Raw genomic sequence first — 16,925 nt, forward strand, 5'->3', positions numbered from 1 at the left:
ATTGGAGAAAATATCACACATTTGCAAAATTTTGTAATAAAAACCTCTCCTCAACATTCGAATTACAACACCAAGAAGGACAAGCCCTAAGGTTCTGCAGGTCAGGGAGGTGGCCGGTGTAGCTGAGGGTGCAGTCACATCTCGGAGTGCGAATCCGGCAACCAGATGCAGCAAGAGAATTTTAACAACTAAGAGAATTCTATAGAAAAGTATCACAATATAAACAACTAACAGAATATTAATATAGAAATGTATCACAATATAAACAACTAACAGATTATTAATATAGAAATGTATCACAATATAAACAACTAACATAATATTAATATAGAAATGTATCACAATATAAAAAAACTAACAGAATATTAATATAGAAATGTATCACAATATAAACAACTAACAGATTATTAATATAGAAATGTATCACAATATAAAACAACTAACAGAATATTAATATAGAAATGTATCACAATATAAACAACTAACAGAATATTAATATAGAAATGTATCACAATATAAAAAAACTAACAGAATATTAATATAGAAATGTATCACAATATAAAACAACTAACAGATTATTAATATAGAAATGTATCACAATATAAAACAACTAACAGAATATTAATATAGAAATGTATCACAATATAAAACAACTAACAGATTATTAATATAGAAATGTATCACAATATAAAACAACTAACAGAATATTAATATAGAAATGTATCACAATATAAAACAACTAACAGATTATTAATATAGAAATGTATCACAATATAAACAACTAACAGATTATTAATATAGAAATGTATCACAATATAAACAACTAACAGAATATTAATATAGAAATGTATCACAATATAAAACAACTAACAGATTATTAATATAGAAATGTATCACAATATAAAACAACTAACAGATTATTAATATAGAAATGTATCACAATATAAAACAACTAACAGATTATTAATATAGAAATGTATCACAATATAAAACAACTAACAGAATATTAATATAGAAATGTATCACAATATAAAACAACTAACAGATTATTAATATAGAAATGTATCACAATATAAACAACTAACAGATTATTAATATAGAAATGTATCACAATATAAACAACTAACAGATTATTAATATAGAAATGTAGAGCAATATAAACAACTAACAGAATATTAATATAGACATGTATCACAATATAAACAACTAACAGAATATTAATATAGAAATGTATCACAATATAAACAACTAACAGAATATTAATATAGAAATGTATCACGATATAAACAACTAACAGATTATTAATATAGAAATGTAGAGCAATATAAACAACTAACAGATTATTAATATAGAAATGTATCACGATATAAACAACTAACAGATTATTAATATAGAAATGTAGAGCAATATAAACAACTAACAGATTATTAATATAGAAATGTATCACGATATAAACAACTAACAGATTATTAATATAGAAATGTAGAGCAATATAAAACAACTAACAGAATATTAATATGTAGAGCATTATAAACAAATTACACACGTACGTTTTTTTTCTCGATTCATTGAATAGGAAGATATCCCCCAGCACAGTCCCAGCTCTTACAGAAAGTCCACCAGGAGTCTGGAGCTTTTCCAGCATATTCTGGACTAACGTTGATTTTCCTACTCCGGAGTCACCTACAGTCATACAGGAAAGTCCGGATTATACAGAGACGATTGTCAGACAGGATACAACTCTACTATAGGGAACAGAGGGGTTTACTGCATACAACTCACACATTGAGCTCAGTAATAACACAGTATGCAGTCAGCTCCTGAGCTCCCCCTAGAGGTGAAAGCAGGTCGACTAGATTGTATCAATTGCCTCTATGATTTTGCAGAGGATTCGGAGCACTGTATTAGTTCTGATCACCGTAGGATGTGATATATTTTAATATCGAGCTCCATCTACATCTTCTGAAGGGCAGAGGCTGTAGTATGTGTAGACTTGATGTCGTGGACCTGTTCCATGCATATTAGAAAACTACTTACCCGTCAGGAGAACTGGCTGTTTATGCAGAAGCAACAGGCTGGTAAGGAAGGAATATCGTAGACTGTCTATAGTGGAGATGAACTCATGAAGAGCGCCCCCTCTGGTCTTTAAGGGCTCTGAGAATAACAATGATTCTAAATGGACACAAAAGAAGAAAAAATCTAATTTTAGATCCAAATACTTGACCTACTATCAAGGGGCACAATAGGAGCCACAAATGCTGTCTTTATGGTGCCTACACCCTTGGTGTCCTCCCTTTGCTCTTAGCTCAACATTAGATGAACAGCTATTAAAAGATCATGATTTTGGAAACTCCATTAAAGGGGTATTCCGGCTATAGACATCTTATCCCCTATCCAAAGGATAGTGGATAAGATGTCTGATCACAGGGGGCCCGCAGCTGGGATCCCGCGATCTCACCCGGCATTCCTGCTGCTCCAGTCTTGCAAACCTTTGTGTTTCCGGGACTAGAGACGTGATGTCACACCACACCCCCTCGTGACACCACGCCCCCTCCATTCATGTCTATGGGAGGGGGCCTTACTGCCGTCACGCCCCCTCCCATAGACATGAATGGAGGGGGCGTGGTGTGACGTAATGTCTTCAGTCCAGGGAACACAGAGGTTTACGAGACCGGAGAAGCAGCCCGGCATAGACTGCCGGGTGCTGAATGGAGTTCGCGGCGAACCCCGGGCTCCCCGCGATCAGACATCTTATCCTCTATCCTTTGGAGAGGGGATAAGATGTCTACGGCCGGAATACCCCTTTAACAGTTGTGTTGGGAAACACTGCTTTAGGTTGTAGCCTACAGCGGCCACTATAGATAAAGTATTGTATTATATGCTGTTAAAGGGGTACTCCGGTGAAAACCTTTTTTCTTTTAAATCAACTGGTGGCAGAAAGTTAAACATATTTGTAAATTACTTCTATTAAAAAATCTTAATCCTTCCAGTACTTATTAGCTGCTGAATGTTACAGAGGAAATTCCTTTCGTTTTGGAACACTGATGACATCACGAGCACAGTGCTCTCTGCTGACATCTCTGTCCATTTTAGGAACCATGCATAGCAGATGTATGCTAAGGGCAGCATGGTGGCTCAATGGTTAGCCCTGCTGCCATGCAGTGCTAGGGACTTGAGTTCAAATCCCACTAAGGACAACAATAAATAAAGTGTTATTATTATTATAATAACGTCAGCAGAGAGAACTGTGCTCGTGATGTCATCAGAGAGCATTCCAAAAAGAAAATAATTTCCTCTGTAGTATTCAGCAGCTAATAAGTACAGGAAGGATTAAGATTTTTTAATAGAAGTAATTTACAAATATGTTGAACTTTCTGCCACCAGTTGATTTAAAAGAAAAAAGGTTTTCACTGGAGCACCCCTTTAATGCAAATGATTAGCTGACCACCAAATCCCAGGCACCAGGTAGCCATGGCGACTAAGAATTTAATCCTGACGCCTAGGAGTTTGTCAGCCTAAGCATCGGATAAAGCAATTAGATACACCAGGCGGCTGATGTATCCCCTTTTAATCTAAAGCTGAGCCACCTGTGCTGAGAGGGATGCTGCTGTGTGCTGCCCCTGGTGGTGGCCTCTGGGAACCTCCTCTAATTTAGAGGCTCTTGTGCCACCTTGTGGGGAGTGGGAGGACTGTACACTCAGCCCCTGCTCTGCAGTCTGCTTCTGCCTAGGTAACAAATCTAATAACTATGCTGCCATTTGCTGTGCAGTCAGCCAGCCCTAGGCCCCTTGCTGCACCTCCTGTCACTGCTGTCACCCTCTCTCCTGCTGCACCTCCTGTCACCCTCTCTCCTGCTGCACCTCCTGTCACTGCTGTCACCCTCCCTCCTGCTGCACCTCCTGTCACTGCTGTGACCCTCCCTCCTGCTGCACCTCCTGTCACTGCTGTCACCCTCCCTCCTGCTACTCCTCCTGTCACTGCTGTCACCCTCCCTCCTGCTGCTCCTCCTGTCACTGCGGTCACCCTCCCTCCTGCTGCACCTCCTGTCACTGCGGTCACCCTCCCTCCTGCTGCACCTCCTGTCACTGCTGTGACCCTCTCTCCTGCTGCACCTCCTGTCACTGCTGTCACCCTCCTTCCTGCTGCTCCTCCTGTCACTGCTGTCACCCTCCCTCCTGCTGCTCCTCCTGTCACTGCTGTCACCCTCCCTCCTGCTGCACCTCCTGTCACTGCTGTCACCCTCCCTCCTGCTGCACCTCCTGTCACTGCTGTCACCCTCCCTCCTGCTGCACCTCCTGTCACTGCTGTGACCCTCCCTCCTGCTGCACCTCCTGTCACTGCTGTGACCCTCCCTCCTGCTGCACCTCCTGTTACTCTCCCTCCTGATGCAGTTTAAATGTAATAAAATTCCAAACGGCTAAACTGAGTAAAAAGTGATCAAAAAATCAACACCATGTAAAAGTGGTAATGATAAAAACTACAGCTAACAGCAGAAAAAAATGAAAAATTGAGCTGGTTGTCTAAAAAAAATCCTGGCTCGTAAAGTTTTTTTTTTTTTGCTGGCTCCTAGATTTAAAGGAAACTTGTTAATTCTTAGCAATGTGTACAGAACCAATGCACAGTCACTACCTACAATAATGGACTGATCCAATGGACTGTCCCAACTGTCTCTTAGCTAACTGTGGACCAAACCAATGCACAGTCACTACCTACAATAATGGACTGATCCAATGAACTGTCGTAACTGTCTCTTAGCTACCTATGGACCAAACCAATGCACAGTCACTACCTACAATAATGGACTGATCCAATGAACTGTCCCAACTGTCTCTTAGCTAACTGTGGACCAAACCAATGCACAGTCACTACCTACAATAATGGACTGATCCAATGAACTGTCCCAACTGTCTCTTAGCTACATATGGACAAAACCAATGCACAGTCACTACCTACAATAATGGACTGATCCAATGGACTGTCCCAGCTGTCTCTTAGATAACTATGGACCGAACAAATACACAGTCACTACCTACAATAATGGACTGAACCAATGGACTGTCCCAGCTGTCTCTTAGCTAACTGTGGACCAAACCAATGCACAGTCACTACCTACAATAATGGACTGATCCAATGGACTGTCCCAGCTGTCTCTTAGCTAACTGTGGACCGATCCGATGTACAGTCACTACCTACAATAATGGACTGATCCAATGAACTGCCCCAGCTGTCTCTTAGATAACTATGGACCGAACAAATGCACAGTCACTACCTACAATAATGGACTGATCCAATGGACTGTCCCAGCTGTCTCTTAGCTAACTGTGGACCGATCCGATGTACAGTCACTACCTACAATAATGGACTGATCCAATGAACTGCCCCAGCTGTCTCTTAGATAACTATGGACCAAACCAATGCACAGTCACTACCTACAATAATGGACTGATCCAATGAACTGTCCTGGCTGTCTCTTAGTTAACTGTGGACCAAACCAATGCACAGTCACTACCTACAATAATGGACTGATCCAACACAGCAGCACAACATATGAAATCATCACCTTCTCCTTGACTGATTTGCGCCAAAGTTAATATGGTTGTGTATCCGCCCCTGATATGTTATTATGCTAAATATGAGACAAATCTATCAAGTTGTTGTAATGTGTATGAATGCCGTCCTGTAACAATGAGTGACAAGTGAGGAAGATATAAATGTGTTGACAGCACAAATAACGTAAGGATTAAAAAAATATATAAAAAAAAAATGAAAATGCTGAAAATAAGCCGGGGATAAATATAGTAACCGCCATCAACAAACACTGGCGCAATGTACTGGGACAGGATCCTGTCACGTCTGATGAGTATCTCTGTGGTGTACGCCCGCACAATCCCCTACAGCTATTGAGTATAGTTAGCGAGACACTGAAGACTGTGGAGACGTACAGGGCACGCGAATATATGTCAATTCCCTAGGCCACCAGGACAGTGTTTGGCGGTAGAAGGCAGCTGCGGGTCAGTGGGTGAGTCCAGAAAAGAGGGGGCCAATGTAACTCTAGAACAGTGGTTTACCATACGGTGGCAAAACTACAAATTTCAGCTTACTGGGAGTCGTAGTTTTGCAACATCTGGAGGGCCGCAGTTTGGAGACCACTGTTCTAGAACAAGCCCTTCTATTGGGTTATGACTGATACATCTACGGGACAGAGGTGAAGCCCTCTGTACTGCGCTACTACAATGTCATGAGTCAGACTGATGTGTATTTTGGCCATGAAATCCACTGTAATAGCCCTGCAAACCCCATCCTAATTGAGCAAAATAGAAGCAGGTTGATTCCTAAGCCTGGTAAAGACCCCCATGATTGCTCCAGCTATGGGCCCATTGCCCTTTTTAACTCTGACCTGAAATTGTTCTCTAAGGTCTTGGCTAATCGCCTTTGCTGCTTTCTTCCTACCTTGTACACAAGGACCATGTTGGTTTTATTCCTTGTCGACAGGGTGGAGATAATACTAGACGGGTAGTGGATCTGATAGATCTTGTTAATCGGAGGTCAGACCAGGCTTTGGGTCTTCGTTTAGATGCTGAAAAGGCCTTCAATAGGTTGGGTCGGCCATTTCTGTTTGCTACCCTGCAGAAGTTTGGTATTTTGGGCAATTTCCTCACTGCACTGTGGGTTCTCTACTCCTCGCCCACTGCCTCTACTAAATTACCTCATGCCTCTTCTCCCGCCTTTTCATTATTTAATGGCACTAGGTAAGGATGCCCGCTCTCCCCCCTGATTTTTGCTTTGTGCATTGAACCTCTAGCGGCGCTGATCTGGAGGGACTCGGACATTTCTGGCATTATCCTTCATGGTAGGGAATATAAGATCTGCCTATTCGCTGATGATGTCTTGCTAACCCTCAGTAACCCTTTGCTATCTTTACCTGCACTGTATTAACCTCTCCATGCCTATGGTTGTCTTTCAGGCTATAAGGTTAACCTCTCTAAATCTGAAGCCTTGCTTTTAAATCTCCCCTCCTCCTCCTTGATCGCTCTCTTACGGGCTGACTTTTCCTTCTGGTGGTCTTCTTCTGCTATTAAGTATTTGGGGGTCTCCCTCTCCCCTAGCTACTCTTCTTTATATTCTACAAAATTCCCTGCTCTTTTTCGTCAGCTCCGAGCTTTAATGGAAAAATGGCGGTCCCAATATATTTCCTTTTCCGGGGGCATTGCGGCAGTGAAGATGACCATTCTCCCTAAATTGCTATATTTTTTTTGAGACGTTACCGGTCCGACTTCCTTTGGCTGTTTTGCACTCTTTTCAGACAGCTATTTTCCGGTTTATTTGGGACGACAAGCGCCACCGTCTCCCTATGTCGGTTATGATGGGCAGTAGATTGATGGGAGGGTTAGGGGTACCCGATGTCACTAAATATTATTGGGCCGCCCATTTGCGCCACTGGGCTGCGTGGTCTACTTACCACGCCTACAGTAAATGGATGGAAGTGGAGAAATTGTGGCTTGCCCCAGTCCATCATAACTCTTTTCTGTGGGCTTCCCTCCCTCCCACTCCATCGATCCTATGTCATTCTCCCATTATGTCTGGAGCTGTTCCAGGCAATTTCAGCTCTTTTCCTCTTTCTCTCTTCTTCAATCCTTTCTCTGCCACCCTAAATTTTCTCTGGGAATCGCTTCTGGTATGGTTAGGGAGTGGGGCTCCAGAGATCTGTTTTGCTGGGCTGACGTAGTTGATCCCCTCACTGGTTCTCTCCTTCCTTTTGACCAGCTAGCTACCCGTTGGGGTCTCCCTTCTTCGGAGGAAGCCCACTATGTTCAGCTTCGCCATTATCTGTCCTCTAGACAAGGCTCTCTGACTGTATCCTTGCCCACAGGCTTTGAACGGCTGTGTAGGGGCGGTCATCAGGTGAAAGTACTCCTCTCTGATATTTATTCTTTCTTGCTCTCCCCTCCGGATGGCCCCCCTCCTTCTCATCGCTATATGAGTCGCTGGGAGGAGGCCCTTAATATCACTATCTCGATTCCACAATGGTGTATAATCTGCGAACGGGCTTCTAAGGCCTCGTTATGCACGGCTTATAAAGAAACACATTTTAAGATGCTCATGGGATGCTACCATACCTCGGTACTTTTGAATAAATTGAACCCTGACATTCCTCCAATGCTGGCGTTGTGGAGTGGGTCTGGGTACTATATACCACATTTTCTGGTCGTGCCCGCTTAGAGTTAACTTTTGGGTGCGGGTGCAGAAGCTAGTTCACTCTGTCTTAGGTGTTTTGATCCCATTGTCTTCCTCCTACACTTGTCTACCCGGGTTCTATCTAAAAAGCCATTTAAGCTCTTTATGCATGTAGCCAAGACCCTCATAGCCAAACATTAGAATCAGACCTCCATCAGAAAATGATCTTATTGCTCGCATTTGTGAGATTCGCTCCCTAGAATCTCTCACTGCCTCCTTGAATAACACTATTCCCTTATTCTTATCCATATGGGACCCGTGGGACCGATTTACTGATAGACAGCCTCCGTGACCTTATCTTATCTGTGTTGTCTCTCTTTTTGTCCTCTTATGTGTCTCTATGTTCCTCCCTCTCATGTCTTCCCTCACTCCTCACCCCCATTATATTTTGAAGTTTCTTATTGCCTACTATATTATGATGGTGCTCTCCCCTGATGTTTGCTTGGACTTATAGTTCTGGCCAGGAGAAAGGAGGAAGCATTGACCGCTCACCCAGCAATCACACACCTTCTGTGCGCGGATCCACCAGTCCCGCCTCCGGCTTCAATAGTAGACAAAACGAAAATTATTGTCCAGCACCAGGATGTGGATTAAAAACGGGTTTTTTTATTCAATGAAGACAGCTACATACATGAAATCTCTGATGCGTTTCACGCTTTCGCGCTTAGTCATATGACTCTGACTAAGCGCGAAAGCGTGAAACGCGTCAGAGATTTCATGTATGTAGCTGTCTTCATTGAATAAAGAAACCCGTTTTTATCCACATCCTGGTGCTGGACATAATTTTCGTTATAGTTCTGGCCCCTCCGTTTTTGCCAGTTGGGGATTTATATACCTTCCTCATAATGTTTTAGCCTATTTCTGCCACTCTTTACGATGGCTATTTTGTGCTTGCTGACTTCGATGTTTTATTTGCTTTGTTGGCTCTACTGTGTTCTTTGTTAATATGTAAAATCCTGATAAATATTACAGTAAAAAAAATAAATATATATATATATATATATATATAGAGCAATACTATTGAGGTGTACAGTGTTGGTCCTATTAATGTGTATGGTATAGCAATAGTATTAGCGTGTACAGTATGGTGGTGCTAATGATGTGTAGAGTACTGGTACAATTTATGTGTATGGTATAGTGAAAAAGTTTGTGTGCATTCGAGATTGTTGTACTTTTTATTTGTATTGTATAGCAGTACTAGTAATGTGTACATTTTAACTGTACTACAGACATATACAATATTGGTACTATTTATGTGTATGATACAGCAATACTATTTTGTGTATACTATAGCAGTGTTATTTGTACAATATAGTGGTACTTCCTATGTTTATGGTTAGACAGTACTTTTAATGCGTACAGTATGGCACTACTATATATATATATATATATATATATATATATATATATATAAGTACTGAGGTGTACAGTGTTGGTACTATTTATGTGTATGGCATAGTGATAGTATTAGTGTATACAGTATAGTGGTGCAACTGATGTGTAGAGTATTGGCACAATTTATGTGTACATTCAAGATAGTTGTACTTTCTATGTGCAATGTACAGTGGTCCCTCAAGTTACAATATTAATTGGTTCCAGGACGACCATTGTATGGTGAAACCATTGTATGTTGAGAGCAGAACTCTGTGGAAACCTGATAATTGGTTCTGAAGCCACCAAAATGTCATCCAAAAAATAGGAAAAAGTGAGGATTAAAGATAAATAAGTAGATAACTAATATAGATAAAGCAAGTCCTTACACGTAAAAGTAAGAAAGATCTGCTGGGAGCTGTAAATCACTGTCTATTTCAGTGTTTCCCAAAGAGGGTGCCTCCAGCTGCTGCAAAACTACAACTACCAGCATGCCCGGACAGCCGAAGGCTGTCCGGGCATGCTGGGAGTTGTAGTTTTGCAACAGCTGGAGGCACCCTCTTTGGGAAACACTGGTCTATGTAGAGGACAGAAGCTTCTTCAGGGTCCTGTACAGAACACAGTGTCCTAAAAATAGTAAAATGGAGTCACCCTCACCTGGTGTCCAAAAGAGCAGCTAACCCTGGTACAGGTAAAGAGTACAGAACATGTAATACTTCCCTGTACTGTAGGGGGCGCTACCAGACACCAGTCAGTGCATACACTTTAGGAATACAGGGGTTTTACCAGTGAATGCCCATTCTGATTGGCCGGTTCTTCCAGCCATTGACACGTTTCGCAGATTCCATAGCATTGTATGTTGAGTCTGGTTTCAAGTTACAATGGGCCAGAAAAGACCATGTTGAAACTATCGTATGTTGAGGCCATTGTAAGTTGAGGGATTAGAGATGAGCGAACTTACAGTAAATTCGATTCGCCACGGACTTCTCGGCTCGGCGGTTGCTGACTTTTCCTGCATAAATTAGTTCAGCTTTCCGGTGCTCCCGTGGGCTGGAAAAGGTGGATACAGTCTTAGGAGACTCTTTCTTAGGACAGTATCCACCTTTTCCAGCCCACCGGAGCACCGGAAAGCTGAACTAATTTATGCAGGAAAAGTCAGCAAGCGCCGAGCTGAGAAGTTTGTGACGAATCGAATTTACTGTAAGTTCGCTCATCTCTATGAGGGATCACTGTATAGGACTACTACTAATGTGTACAGTATAACTGTACTACAGATGCAATAAATATGTGTGTCCTATATAGCAATACTATTTATGTTCACGGTGGGCAGGGGGGATGTGTTTATAATGGAGACGCCACACTGAACCTTTTACCCAGCTGAAGGGAAGCCTAGCTACAGCTCTGTTCAGACAGTAATTTGTGTGTAATTTGCAGATTTTGTTTATTTTTTCCTTCTTTCCACTGGTCGTTGTAAGTCTACAATTCCTTTACATAAGCGTTTTAAAGGGGTGGGCTCTTTCTGGTGTGATGTCAGAGTTGTGTCAGCTACTCTGACCAATTACATGCTACCGCAGCAGCTCCGCCTCCCCTCTCATAGCATGCAGTCTCACACACAGCCTGAAGCTGACTGACTGCAGCCGCATCCCCCTCCTTCCTCTCTTTTATTTGCTGTTTTACACTAGATGGATTTTTAGGGGGGTTAGTAAGGATGAAGATGCCACCTATGCCTAAAATTGTAGTGTCCAGGCACAGGATGTCATCCTGTGGGCTAAACATTGCCTCCTGCATCCCTTGTGTGGTAAGCACAATGCTTCGGGGAAAAATAACCTTAAAGGGGTACTCCGGTGAAAACCTTTTTTCTTTTAAATCAACTGGTGGCAGAAAGGTAAACATATTTGTAAATTACTTCTATTAAAAAATCTTAATCCTTCCAGTACTTATTAGCTTCTGAATGCTACAGAGGAAATTCCTTTCTTTTTGGAACACTGATGACATCACGAGCACAGTGCTCTCTGCTGACATCTCTGTCCATTTTGGCACCCCTGCATAGCAGATGTATGCAAAGGGCAGCATGGTGGCTCAGTGGTTAGCACTGCTGCCTTGCAGTGCTGGGGACTTGGGTTCAAATCCCACTAAGGACAACAATAAGTAAATAGTTTTTATTATTATAATGACGTCAGCAAAGAGCACTGTGCTCGTGATGTCATCAGAGAGAATTCCAAAAAGAAAAGAATTTCCTCTGTAGTATTCAGCAGCTAATAAGTACAGGAAGGATTAAGATTTTTTAATAGAAGTAATTTACAAATCTGTTTAACTTTCTGGCACCAGTTGATTTAAAAGAAAAAAGGTTTTCACCGGAGTACCCCTTTAAGTCAATCAGTCAGTATAAAGTCTCTAATTCTGCAGTTTCACCAACTACAAATCCCAGCAAGGTGACAGGCTTCCTGGGCTCACTGTGCACTTCCCCCTGCACAACTCTGTACCGTGGAAGGTTTACCAATATTTCTGCCTCAGTAAAGATAGTTTTCCATAATTTGGCATCGTGGACGTTATTGTCCCCATGCCTGGCCGAGGAGAGCTATCTCATCCTCAGAACGTGTAGGTTAGCGTTGTCCTGGTGTCACGAACTGTGTATTACTCCAACCACACCCCTGATACCACAAAAACTCTTATTACATGTTTTCTATAGGTTTTCTATACTTACATGTACTACTGATCTATATCAAAAACCTTTAAACATGGTACATACGAATTCTCATTGGTGTAAAGTAAAATGCATATGAATATATTTGAACAATATCCAATGATTCACCAAAATGAATAGAGAAACTGGAAACAGCAATAAACACAACCTTTTCTTTATGCGATGTTATATTTGTGTATTGTGCTTTATACTGTAGAACACAATGACAACAATACAGAGAGAAGGAAAATAACTGGATAAGAAGTGAGTAATGTAAGAATACAGCAGTAATGTATCACAAGACTTGTCTTATATTCAGAGCTATAAATAATTCTTCCTCCCACTGTCCGTCTTATCACATTTATATGCTAAAGGAATAATGCAAAGGGCCCGGACAGGTCTCCTACAGGAAGCACAAGAGCAAAGGTGATAGAGGAGAAGATAAATAGATGGGATACGACGAAGAACAGAGTCTAGAATCCGAAATCAGTGATAAATGTGATAAAGAAGGAAAGCAAATAATTCTCATCGTAGAAGGTGGATATTAATGTTACATCAGCATGCTCCACTGTAAGCTTATATAACAACAGCAGCTGGTGCCGAGACTGGTTCAGATAGGTCCAGACGGGATAATGGTGCAACAAAATCATCTGACAGAAAATGGCCAGGATTACAAAATAGCCAGAACCCCTTAAAGGGAATGTGTCACATAATAATATAGCATTGATCAGTGCCTGCAATCAGTGTAATGCATTTTATAGCCCCCTATAAGGGCTATAACATTGCAAAAAAAAAAATGCATTTAGTGATTTAACCCCTTTCCGGATAAAAGTTTGAATCACCCCCTTTTCCCATTTAACCCCTTAAAGGGGTACTCCCACCCTAGACATCTTATCCCCTATCCAAAGGATAGGGGATAAGATGTCTGATCTCAGGGGTCCCGCCACTGGGGACCCCCGCAGGATTGCATGTGGCACCCACCTGTTTTTTGTCTGGAAGCGCTGGAGGGTTTGAGTCGAGACTACGGGAACGTCAGGACTCCGCCCCCGTGTGACATCACGCCCGTCCTCTCAATGCAAGTCTATGCAAGTCCTTGCATTGAGGGGACGGGCGTGACGTCACACAGGGGCAGAGTCCTGACGTCATGGACTTCCGTTCCCGTAGTCGCCACTCAGACCCTCCAGCGCTTCCGGACAAAAAACAGGTGGGTGCCGCATGCAATCCTGCGGGGGTCCCCAGCGGCGGGACCCCTGAGATCAGACATCTTATCCCCTATCCTTTGGATAGGGGATAAGATGTCTAGGGTGGGAGTACCCCTTTAAGGACCCAACCCATTTTTACCTTAAGGACCTGGCCATTTTTCTGCACATCTGACCACTGTCACTTTAAGCATGAATAACTCTGGGATGCTTTTACTTTTCATTCTGATTCCGAGTTTTTTCTTGACATATTCTACTTTATGTTAGTGGTAAAATTTCGTCAATACTTGCATTAAAATTAGACAATTTTGCATTTTTTTTTACTTTGAAACTCTCTGCTTATAAGGAAAATGGACATCCCAAATAAATTATACATTGATTCACATATACAATATGTCTACTTTATGTTTGCATCATAAAATTTATGAGTTTTTACTTTTGGAAGACACCAGAGGGCTTCAAAGTTCAGCAGCAATTTTCCAATTTTTCTCAAAATTTTCAAAATCTGAATTTTTCAGGGACCAGTTCAGGTTTGAAGTGGATTTGAGGGCCCTTCATATTAGAAATACCCCACAAATGACCCCATTATGAAAACTGCAACCCTCAAAGTATTCAAAATGACATTCAGTAAGTGTGTTAACCCTTTAGGTGTTTCACAGGAAAGTGAAGGAGAAAATTCAAAATCTTCATTTTTTACACTCGCATGTTCTTGTAGACCCAGTTTTTTGAAATTTTTACAAAGGGGTAAAAGGAGAGAAATCACCCTAAATTTCTGTCAAGTAAGGAAGTATCTCATAAGTGTATGTCAAGTGTTCTGTGGGTACACTAGAGGGCTCAGAATGGAAGGAGCGACAATGGGATTTTGGAGAGTGAGTTTTTCTGAAATGGTTTTTGGGGGGCATGTCACATTCAGGAAGCCCCTATGGTGCCAGAATAGAAAAAAAAAACACATGGCATCCTATTTTGGAAACCACACACCTCAGGGAACGTAACAAGGGGTCCAGTGAGCCTTAACACCCCACAGGTGTTTGATGACTTTTCGTTAAATGTCGGGGACTGAAATTTCCATAGGCGTAAAGGTGCGCCCTGTGTCCCTAAGTGATAAAAATAAAAAATAAACTGTGTAAAAAAATAAACATATGTGGTGTCGCCACGTGCATAAATGTCTGAACTATAAAAATATATCATTAAATTAACCGCATGGTCAATGGCGTACACACAAAAAAAAATTCCAAAGTCCAAAATAGCATCATATACCATAAAAAAATTATAAAAAGTGATCAAAAAGTCAGATCAAAACAAAAATGGTACTGATAAAACTTCAGATCACGACACAAAATATGAGTACTCATACCGTCCCATATGCGGACTAAGAAAAAAGTTATAGGGGTCGGAAGAAGACAATTTTAAACGTATAAATTTTCTTGCATGTAGTTATGATTTTTTCCAGAAGTACGACAAAATCAAAACCTATATAAGTAACATAGTAACATAGTTCATATGGTTGAAAAAAGACCAGAGTCCATCAAGTTCAATGTATAACCCTAATGAGTCCCTACTGAGTTGATCCAGAGGAAGGCAAAAAACCCTCATACTAGAGGTAAAAATTCCTTCCGACCTCCAAATATGGCACCAGAATAAATCCCTGGATCAACGTTCTGTCCCTATAAATCTAGTATACATAACCAGCGATGTTATTATTCTCCAAAAATGCATCCAGACCCCTTTTAAATTCTTTTACAGAGTTCACCATGACCACCTCTACTGGGAGAGAATTCCACAGTCTCACTGCTCTTACAGTAAAGAACCCCCGTCTGTACTGGTGTAGAAACCTTCTTTCCTCTAAACGTAGATGATGCCCCCTTGTTATAGATACAGTCCTGGGTATAAATAGATTACGGGAGAGATCTCTGTACGGTCCCCTGATATATTTATACATAGTTATTAGGTCTCCCCTAAGCCTTCTTTTTTCTAAACTAAATATCCCCAATTCTGATAATCTTTCTGGGTACTGGAGTTCCAAGTGTTCTCCCATTTAATACATAATCCCAGCCCGTATTTTTCCTCCCCATGTGCATTACCTTACATTTTTCAGGGTTGAACCTCATCTGCCACTTCTCAGCCCAAACCTCCAACCTATCCAGATCCATTTGTAACAGTGCACTGTCCTCTATTGTGTTTACCGCTTTACAGAGTTTAGTATTATCTGCAAAGATTGCTACTTTACTATTCAACCCCTCTACAAGGTCATTAATGAAAATATTAAATAGGACAGGATCCAAGACTGACCCCTGTGGTACCCGAATAGTAGGGTATCATTTTAATCATATGGACCTACAGAATAAAGAGAAGGTGTTATTTTTACCAAAAAATGTACTGCATAAAACAGAAGCAAAATGGCGTTTTTTTTTCTTCAATTTTGTTGCACAATGATTTTTTTTTGGGTTTCGCCGTAGATTTTTGGGTAAAATGATTGATGTCATTATGAAGCAGAATTGATGGTGCAAAAAAAATAAGCCATCATATGGATTTTTAGGTGCAAAATTGAAAGGGTTATGATTTTTAAAAGGTAAGGAGGAAAAAAACGAAAGTGCAAAAGACGGAAAAACGCTTGGTCTTAAGGGGTTAAGAGAGGAGCTGTGTGAACCCCATGTGACCCTGCCTGCCAATGGGAACCGCTAAATCCTTAGCTATATAGTGTAGTGGGGGAGGAGTTGCCCCAGTTCACAGTTGAGTGTAAGCTGAGCCACAGTGTGTTGCGTGTGGAAGCCTCAAGGAAAGGCCCAGGTATTCTATCCAGTCATTCTGCAAGGATTACTTGCATGGTGGAAGTCCATGCCCTGGCGGAGAAGGCTACCTTGACAGAACCCTACCTATCAGGATTCATCTACCTGCCTTTCAAGTCACTATCAATTAATTTGGTGAAAGCACCACAAATCCCAGCAAGGCAACAGGGCTCCCAAAGGGTTACACTGCATCCTCTCCACTCTGCACCAGACTGTCAGTGTAATTCCATCTGCACCCTGCTCAGTAATGTCAGTTATCTGTAACCTGATGTCGGTGTGTTCCTTTACTCCCTGTGTCTGGCCCAGGAGAAGCTGTCTCCAACCTCGGACCGTGGATAGGATAACGGTGCCCTGGCGGCACGAAGTGATAAGGTATTTCTCCTAACACCCAGTATCTACCCCACATCTTTAGAAGAGGTTTCCTTCTGGGACAACAGGCATGCAGACTATACAGTGTGCGGCATATAGTCTGAGCACTGACAGGCTGACCCCCACCCCTTATAACTCTGCTGCCATAGTGGCAGAACTTATACGCCTATTTCCCAAAGACAACCTCTAGGTATGACACTGAGCACGTGCACTCAACTTCTTTGCTCGACCATTGAGAGGCCTGTTCTGAGTGGAACCTGTCCTATAGCCTAGGCCGTTTTT

At 41.6% G+C, this 16,925-nt stretch overlaps 1 protein-coding gene and 1 long non-coding RNA gene across 4 annotated transcripts in view; one reads left to right on the forward strand and one right to left on the reverse strand.

Annotated features, from left to right (window-relative positions):
• The window catches only part of DNAH14 (dynein axonemal heavy chain 14), a 410,501-nt gene that overhangs the window by 159,359 nt on the left and 234,217 nt on the right, over positions 1–16,925 (reverse strand). For all 3 annotated transcript variants that reach the window (XM_056568451.1, XM_056568450.1, XM_056568452.1), the window contains exons 45-46: positions 2,038–2,172; positions 1,551–1,683 (exon numbers count right to left, since the gene is read on the reverse strand). In XM_056568451.1, the coding sequence (XP_056424426.1) occupies positions 1,551–1,683; positions 2,038–2,172 (268 nt within the window). The remainder of the gene's footprint in view (positions 1–1,550; positions 1,684–2,037; positions 2,173–16,925) is intronic.
• Positions 5,213–13,071, forward strand: LOC130363104 (uncharacterized). The gene is made up of 3 exons (XR_008891726.1): positions 5,213–5,733; positions 12,507–12,553; positions 12,664–13,071. It is a non-coding gene; the product is annotated as an uncharacterized LOC130363104 (long non-coding RNA).

The sequence above is a fragment of the Hyla sarda genome, chromosome 3, assembly GCF_029499605.1.
Source record: "Hyla sarda isolate aHylSar1 chromosome 3, aHylSar1.hap1, whole genome shotgun sequence".
In the NCBI taxonomy this organism is placed as follows: domain Eukaryota; kingdom Metazoa; phylum Chordata; class Amphibia; order Anura; family Hylidae; genus Hyla; species Hyla sarda.